Genomic DNA, 7,736 nt, shown 5'->3' with positions numbered 1-7,736 from the left:
GAAACTACACTTCAACTGAACTTCAATTAAATAGCACGAAGATTCTATACATGTAACTTGGAAGCCTCTTACTTTAGCTTGGTCTTATGCATAATTGTTTTAAATGTGATAATCTTTTAAAAATTATTTTAGTATTGATTGATATATACTGTTTTTGTCCCCCAATATTTCACTGATAATATCATGAAATATTTTTAAAAGCAGTTTTTAAAATGATTTTATATGAAAAGTCATTATTTTTCATAAAAATATGCTAGAAAAGCAAAATTTTACTTTCTTGAAATTTTTTTGTATATAAAATCAATTATGTTAAAACGGTGCAATCGTACCCAAAACAGAACTTTTAGATTTTCAGCTGAAAATTTTTATATACTTTCTGTAATTGTAATTTGAAAGATTGAACAAATAAATGAATTTTTCTGGACTTTAAAATATGTGATTGTACCTAAAGACAGGTATTTGACCTAGATTTTTACCGTATCACCTGTATACCAAACTTCATTTCAGTATGTGCAACAAAAAATCGCGATATACCGGTATACCGATAAAATCGCACATCCCTAATAATTGTTTTAAATGTGAATAATCTTTTAAAAATAAATATTTTAGATTGATTGATTGATTGTATACTGTTTAATGTCCCCCTCCAGAATATTTCACTGATACGGAGACGTCACCATTGCGGGTGAGGGACTGCAAAAAAGGCCTATAAAATGCAAAAATAGCACTTTTTGACGGCCTTTGAGCAGGGAAACTTTATCGTTTTTTAAAAGTCATATAAAAAGCATTTAATGAGAGATGGGGCATTAAAAGAGCTTCATTCAGTTTGATTTTTCATATTGTGACACCACATACATGGGGTCACCAAAGATATAACAACAAGAGATGATTGTAAAACATTTTTAATTGACCCCTGCAACATTCCAAATTTTTGGATTTTTCCTTAATGTCCAAAAATGGGCATAACTCTGTCTAAAATGGTGCAATCTTGTTTTGAGAAACAGCAAGCAAAACAGAACTTGACTTAGATATTCAGCTGAAAAAATCTGTATACAAACTAAATTTCATTTCAATTTGCAACCCCTGGATACTTTAAAATTGAACGGAAACTGCAAATATATGAAATTCTTCTAAAACAAGAATGCAAGGGGCATAACTTAAAAATAGTGTGATTGTACCCAAAACAGAATTTGACCTAGATTTTTACCTGATCAACCTGTATACCAAACTTCATTTCAGTATGTGCAATGGTTGTGAAGAAAATTTTAGGAATTTTTTACGCATTGGGACCGCCGCCCGACAGCAGCAAAGCGAAAACCCATTTAGATATCTTTTCTTCGAAAGAGGGCATAAAAATGTCCAGGGACAAGAATGCTATACTAGTAATCTAATTTCCAAAACAAATTATCTCTGATAAAAAAAACTTTTATTGAGGCCATGCTTCCTAGCCAAAATGGGTAATGTCTTAAAATGAACTTTGATCCATAAAACATGAGAATATTTCAATAACAATTCATCATGATGAACAAGACCCTGCTGTTTTGGGGAAGGTTGCTGTTAACATCTTACAACTGTTACAGCAATCAATTCCGTAGTCAAATTCAGTTTAAAAACAAAGTCTGAACAATAAGTATGAAATATGACACATGTACCGGTAGCCAAATGACGATCAAATATTAAAAATCATATTTGCTTACAAGGTCATTAAAACGACCATAAACTTTATGAAATTCTGACTTTAAACAAGGCTGTTGAAATCCCCGTAATGTCAACTTACAGGGAACAGTCTTCGTCGCATTAACAAATGATTTAACTTAACATAGCAATAAATTGGGGGACATAAACACCAGAGGCAGGTGATGGTGGACTATTACCTCTGACATGAACATGTGCGGAGAACAGATTGATGTGTTTTATTGCCCTTGGCCATTAGTTTTTGGCATTAGAACACATCTAGCTGTTTCAAGTACCTTGGGAAAAATATTCCCGTCTTTTGACTAATACAATATAATAAAATAAATGCATATTACACTATATGATCTCAAATTAAAATATTAATGAATAATATTACATCTTTAATCCAAACGTGCAAGAGAAAAACCCACTCACTAGTATTGTCAAAAAAAGCTTTCTCAAAAGTTACATGTACCTTTTTTTTTTTTTTTTTTACATATTCTTTTTTATAATTGAAGAACCTTATATCCAAAGCAGAAGACTTTTATTATCAAACTTAAGATGAGAGCTTCCAGATGATTTCTTTTTCTGTTCTTAATGATGCATTCATATCTTATGCTAATTGTTAAGTTCTAATTATCAGCAGAAATGTTCAAAAATTACTTTTCAGTGTATAAATTAGAAATCATTCATATAAAGATTATATGAAATTTAATATATAAAATGTGTGTAACATTTAGTGAAAATTATTATACTAGGAAGGGTAAATTTGAAAATAGCTTATATGTACACATGAATATATATATATGCAAAAAAAAAAAATCAAACCAGTGATGTTATTAATACAGTAGTAGCTGCATTCCCAAAAGACATTAATTAATCAGAACACACACTAAATCTGTTTCCTTATCATGCTTGTAGTATACTTTGTTTCATTATAACAAGGTAAACAAACTTACTTTTTTAGGTGATGGTTCTTTCTTTGACAATTCACCTAGGGAGAATCAATAAATTCAGTTTTTGGGAGATTTTAATTAAACGTTACTTATTTAGAAAATTTAATAACTTATCAGAGTATGCACTATATAGATACATAATTCGCCCCTCATCACCAAAACACCCAAAGAAAAGGTCTTCCTCTTCTTCAGATTCTAGATTTGAATCAGAACAATCAATATTTTTCTCAAACTAAGCAAGTAAACTATGAACTTACTGTAATTAAGATCTTATTTCATCAACTTATCCTTTATTGTCATACAAAAGACTACCTCTATTTTTTTCTCAAGTTGCCCATTTTTCATTTTGAAAATTTTATGAAAAAATTTATGTGATCGATGAAAATGTCTGTTTCCTAGTAAACTATCCAAACTAGACTGCGAGCATAACCAGATACATCTTCATCCCTTTTCAAGGATTCAGATAGTTATAGTCTAAATAAAACAAAAAAAAAACCATATTTCCATGCTGTTTTTGATCTAATGTTCCTATTTCCTTAGTTGTTTTTTTTTTTTTGTAAAAATCGCGTTAAACAAGACACTGTTGGTTATATGGCTATAAATATACAAAAGCTGATTTCAGTAAAAAAATGTCAAACTTGAGATGCTAAAAGTTCAACTCAAACCAAACAAAGTAAAATGTAAAAGTAAAAAAATATAAATTGATCTATTTGTTCAGGCAAAGACAAAAAAGGTTGCTAGTTTACTTACATTGTATGATTAACATTGTTTATATGCTTTTAAGTATATTCAATTTCAAAAAAATCATTTGGTAACGAGAAAGAAAATTTTAACCTTGTGAGCTACATAAGATTACAGACTTCTCACTTTTAAATAACAAAGACAAAAGAGCTTTAAAGAGATAACTTTGTAAGAACAATCTACTCCATATTATTTGAAAACTGAAAAGCAGGGATTAGAACATCTGCTCTAGAGTTGCAGGGTAAGAAGTTGATCTTTTCATCGAGAGTTCGAATTCCACTGTGGGATGTGAGGAAGCTTTCGGATGAGACCCAATAAATCAAGGTCCTGTGTCACAGTACGTGCTGGCACAAAAAAGATCCCTCTCTGCTTAATGGCCCTGAGTGCCGAGTATAAGACAAAATTTGCAGCTCTACACTGGCAAGTGGTGGTGTCTCAATTTGATTGAAAATATTCTCAAGGAATTTTAAACAACATACAAACCTAAAACATGGTTACTGTATATAAATCGAAACTGATTTTTCATGTTTTTTATACAGTTTTACCATCATGAAAATAAATCAATCTACATTTTGATTTTAAACAGGATTCCACACAAAAAAGGTGAAACAAAGTTTTAAAGACATCGTGTTTTACTTTGTAATCAAAGTAATTCCTAATATTTTTATGGGGAACATATCTACCCCTAAAATTGTGTTTGGGACAAAGAAAGTCCTAATACATTGAATGTTATTTTTCTTCCAAGAAATTATCAAGAAATTCAAAATTAAATGTCTGTGTACCGGGTACTTCTACTAATCTGCCTTGAATTTTTACTTTAAAAAGTGAAGTAACCGTAATAAACAACACAAAATAACACATACCCTTAACTCCTAATGCCATCCCCACTGGAACTTTGGCATAGGCAGGTTTAACTGATAAAGCATCAGGTTCTGTTTAGAAAGACATTAATTTTAAAATGAGTTATAGCATAGATTTTGTTGTGCAATGAGAGTGCTCAAAAAGTTCAAGAATTCTTAAATGATCGTTATAGTTTTGAGAAATATCTCATGGTAAAAAGCAGTATTACAAACTTTCATAATCATCCTGATCTGATTCTGAGAATTCCATTGTTGTTGTTGGAGGGGGTGGTGGGGGTGGTCTCATCTCAAGCACCTTTGGTGGGGGTTGTGGGCGTGGTATCTTCATAAGATTCTGTCGATGGGGAGGACGAACTGCTGGTCCTCTTTTCTCAAACTTAAATTTTATAAATTCATGATTAAATGAGAGCAAAATTATATCTTTTGCAAATGTGTCCTTGAAAGTACGCCTAAATGAACTAGTAGGATGATACCATAACTTGAAATGTATCTGACATTAGCTTGCTCTTATCATTCTTTTGCATAATTGTTTATAATGTCAGTTATCTTAAAATAAATACTTTAGTTTATAAATCAACTGCATATCTTTTTATATTTTTGTATCTTTCTATAGGCTATTGCTAGGAAATTAGTAGATAAAATTTTTAACATTTATTATGGTTTAAATTAATTGAATTCTTTCATTGTCGAGCATTATTTAACACCCTTTAAATGCTGTTTCTTAAAGGATATGACATTTGAACCTATTATCATTTAATAGACAAAATGATGAAAATGTCAATTCCAAACACTGTGCTTGCTCAGTACAAATATTTTTTTCTAACTCCAATTTTTGTATAGTACAACCCTTGTGTTTAACAAATAGGGATATTATATAATCTCTTACACTTTTAAAATTTACTATAACTATTTACGGCTGATACATGTACATATGTACCTTCCATTAAATGGCAGTTAGGCTGAAATGTATAAAGTACTACTTAGTAAGCTTATTTTAACTGTAATTTTGTGTCTATCCAATTGAGGACAATGTACATATTATATATATATACAGGATATAGCGATGTAGTTGATTTTGCCACACCTGATTCTGCCAAAAACACTGTCATAAATAGAGTACACAGCCTTATGTGTATTCTTTACAATATATAAATTGTTTAAAAAAAAAACATAATTAAAACCCAGTACTTACTTCCTTTGGTGATGCTTTTTTCTTTGGTAATTCGTCAACTGTAGAGAAAAAAAAGTTAACTAGTACAAGAAATTTAACTTTTGAAAAATTTTTATCCAATCTAATTTAGAAAATTTTGAAACTTTCAAAATGTATCAGTGATATTATGTGATACGTACATGACTCATCATCATCATCATCATCATCAAAAAGATTAAAAGCCATGTCTAGGTCTTCTTCTTCAGATTCTAGATAAGAATAATCAGAATATCATGCAATACTATATATATAATACATAAATTTGTCTTTAACTGAGAAGGTGACGAAAAAAAACTTATTAAATCATCTTGTGATATCTAGGTATACCTTGTTATCCATTGAAGCATTTTTTGAAATTTTTCATGATCAATAAAATTGTGTTCATCTTACAATCCAAAAAAAACTCATGTCTGATAGTTGCCTTGGAGCACCAATTCCCCATGCACTTGTATACATGATTGTACATCTTTGAATTTAAAACAAAAGGAAAATACATGCTGTCTTTAAAATAGGGTCTTGCTCTTCATTTGTTGATTCAGAAATTGTATCAACTAGACCAAAAGCTGCTAGATGTGACAAGTTTGATTAACACTTTTGTTCTACATAAGAAGATACAAATGTTAAAAAAAATTTAGTACACTGTTTACATTTAGTAGTGTAGAAAGAATCATATTAAAGATTTTATCATCAAGCACAGAAGAACAAGGTGTAGTTTCTATACAAATCTGTCTTTGATTTTTTTTCTAAAATATGAAACTTATCAAATAAATTAAAACTCATGCTTTCTGAAAATATGCCACATATTAATTATCCTAGAGGAGTGATGTATATCTACGAGCTTTAAATAAGGCTGATGGTTTATACTGTAAACCAACTTTTATTCGCGTGCAAGAAATTTTTCGCGAAGTTCATGACAGCCTCTTCATCGTGAATATTTCTCGCTGCGAACCAGTCCTTAAAGTCTCTTTGTCTATTAACAACTGATAAAAAAGGCTTGATCGTGAAAATTAATCATCGCGAACTAGTTTAACTTCGGTACATTGCGAAATAAAGTAAATAAATTGCGTATAAAAGTTGGTTTACAGTACTTGATTCATACATTTAAGAATATTAATCAAATGACAGCACTATTTCTTAATTTTTTTAAAAATTCAGATGAAAGGACAGAAACTTTTTTACACAACTAAATATAAATTTGTGACCACTGCTCATATTAATATTAATACCTGCTCAGATATGATTTCTGCTTAGACTTAGACTAGGGCTTGTGTAAGACAGTCACTAGAGATCTAGTTAAAAGTGACCTATGTATCCAGGGTTTTTTAATATGATTTCATAATATATGTATTAATTCCATTGCTGGTAACATGGGTTCCTTACTACTCATTTAGCTTACCTTCGAAAGATAAAGGAAGCTTTTCCAATACTCTTCCTACAACAGGTTTTGCTCCTATAAAAAAAGTATTCAATGCTCAAGACAGGAACCTTTCTTTTTTAGATATGTTGTGGAAAATGTAGTGAAATCACCAATAAGACAAGATATGTCCTTTTATTTGCCATGGGTTATTTTTTAATTCTTTATGGTAACACTTTTTTTTAATTTTGCAAAATTTTCAAGGAAAAATAATAATAGTGAACAATAAAATTAAATTAAAGAATTTATACTAAGTCTTATAAGTAAGTAAAGCTTTTCAAAATGATAAAAATAGTCTGAAATGATAATTGTTATAACTGAATTCTTAATACTTGTACTGATACAAGGAAGAAATAATATTTATCAATAAGTTACAAGAAATCTAACCTGTGACCTCTTTTCCGACGTACGAGTCTTTCTGTCCCATGCCAACCATCACCCCCTGATGTCTAGGACGTCCAACTGTTGTCTCAAACTCTGCGCGGGGGGCGTCATCCCCAGCAAACCCCGCCTTCATGAAAAGTGAACCCATGTCCATAATGACCGGGGATGCCTCCTTTTAAAATAATTATTCCACATTAGTCCAATTAAGACAATTATTTTGCATCTAATGAATATTTTCTGCATTGTCGACAATATTGGGTATTCTGAAGAGAGCAGTGTTAAAATCCTTGCTAAAAATTCTACTTATACAGTATATGTCTATTGATTAAAAAGGTGAAATAAGTTTTTATACAAGTCAACTTGTCAATCATGATCAGCTTTTGAAACAAGAGGCCCATGGGCCACATCGCTCACCTGAGAAGCTTTGACCATTCTGTTCTTTACCAGATTTCCCCCTTGTTATACATAATGCATCCCCACCCTATCCCACTGATCAT

At 30.7% G+C, this 7,736-nt stretch overlaps 1 protein-coding gene across 1 annotated transcript; it reads right to left on the bottom strand.

The window, feature by feature from the left end:
- Positions 1–2,597: 2,597 nt before the first annotated feature.
- On the bottom strand, positions 2,598–7,413 carry LOC134248364 (putative actin-29). Its single transcript, XM_062730768.1, has 7 exons — positions 7,243–7,413; positions 6,838–6,891; positions 5,582–5,650; positions 5,424–5,461; positions 4,445–4,607; positions 4,235–4,303; positions 2,598–2,668 (listed from the first exon to the last, which is right to left on the bottom strand). Exons 1-7 carry the CDS (start codon positions 7,391–7,393, stop codon positions 2,610–2,612), a joined length of 603 nt encoding a protein of 200 aa, XP_062586752.1. The 5' UTR covers positions 7,394–7,413; the 3' UTR covers positions 2,598–2,609.
- Between the last annotated feature and the right edge of the window lie 323 nt (positions 7,414–7,736).

Source organism: Saccostrea cucullata, unplaced genomic scaffold, assembly GCF_032062105.1.
Source record: "Saccostrea cucullata isolate Sc308-1 unplaced genomic scaffold, CSIRO_AGI_Scuc_v1 ctg19394, whole genome shotgun sequence".
In the NCBI taxonomy this organism is placed as follows: domain Eukaryota; kingdom Metazoa; phylum Mollusca; class Bivalvia; order Ostreida; family Ostreidae; genus Saccostrea; species Saccostrea cuccullata.
The sequence above is the reverse complement of the archived record's forward strand: the minus strand, read 5'-3'. Positions and strand labels throughout refer to the sequence as shown.

Bases quoted from the DNA above. Each gene is read 5' to 3' on its own strand.
- LOC134248364 (XM_062730768.1), bottom strand. From the start codon at position 7,393: ATGGACATGGGTTCACTTTTCATGAAGGCGGGGTTTGCTGGGGATGAC. The intron at 5,651-6,837 runs GTAAGCTAAATG...ATTCTTATCTAG, and splicing joins GCTTCCTTTATCTTTCGAAG to AATCTGAAGAAGAAGACCTA. The intron at 4,608-5,423 runs GTAAGTACTGGG...ATAAAATTTAAG, and splicing joins AAAAAGCATCACCAAAGGAA to TTTGAGAAAAGAGGACCAGC.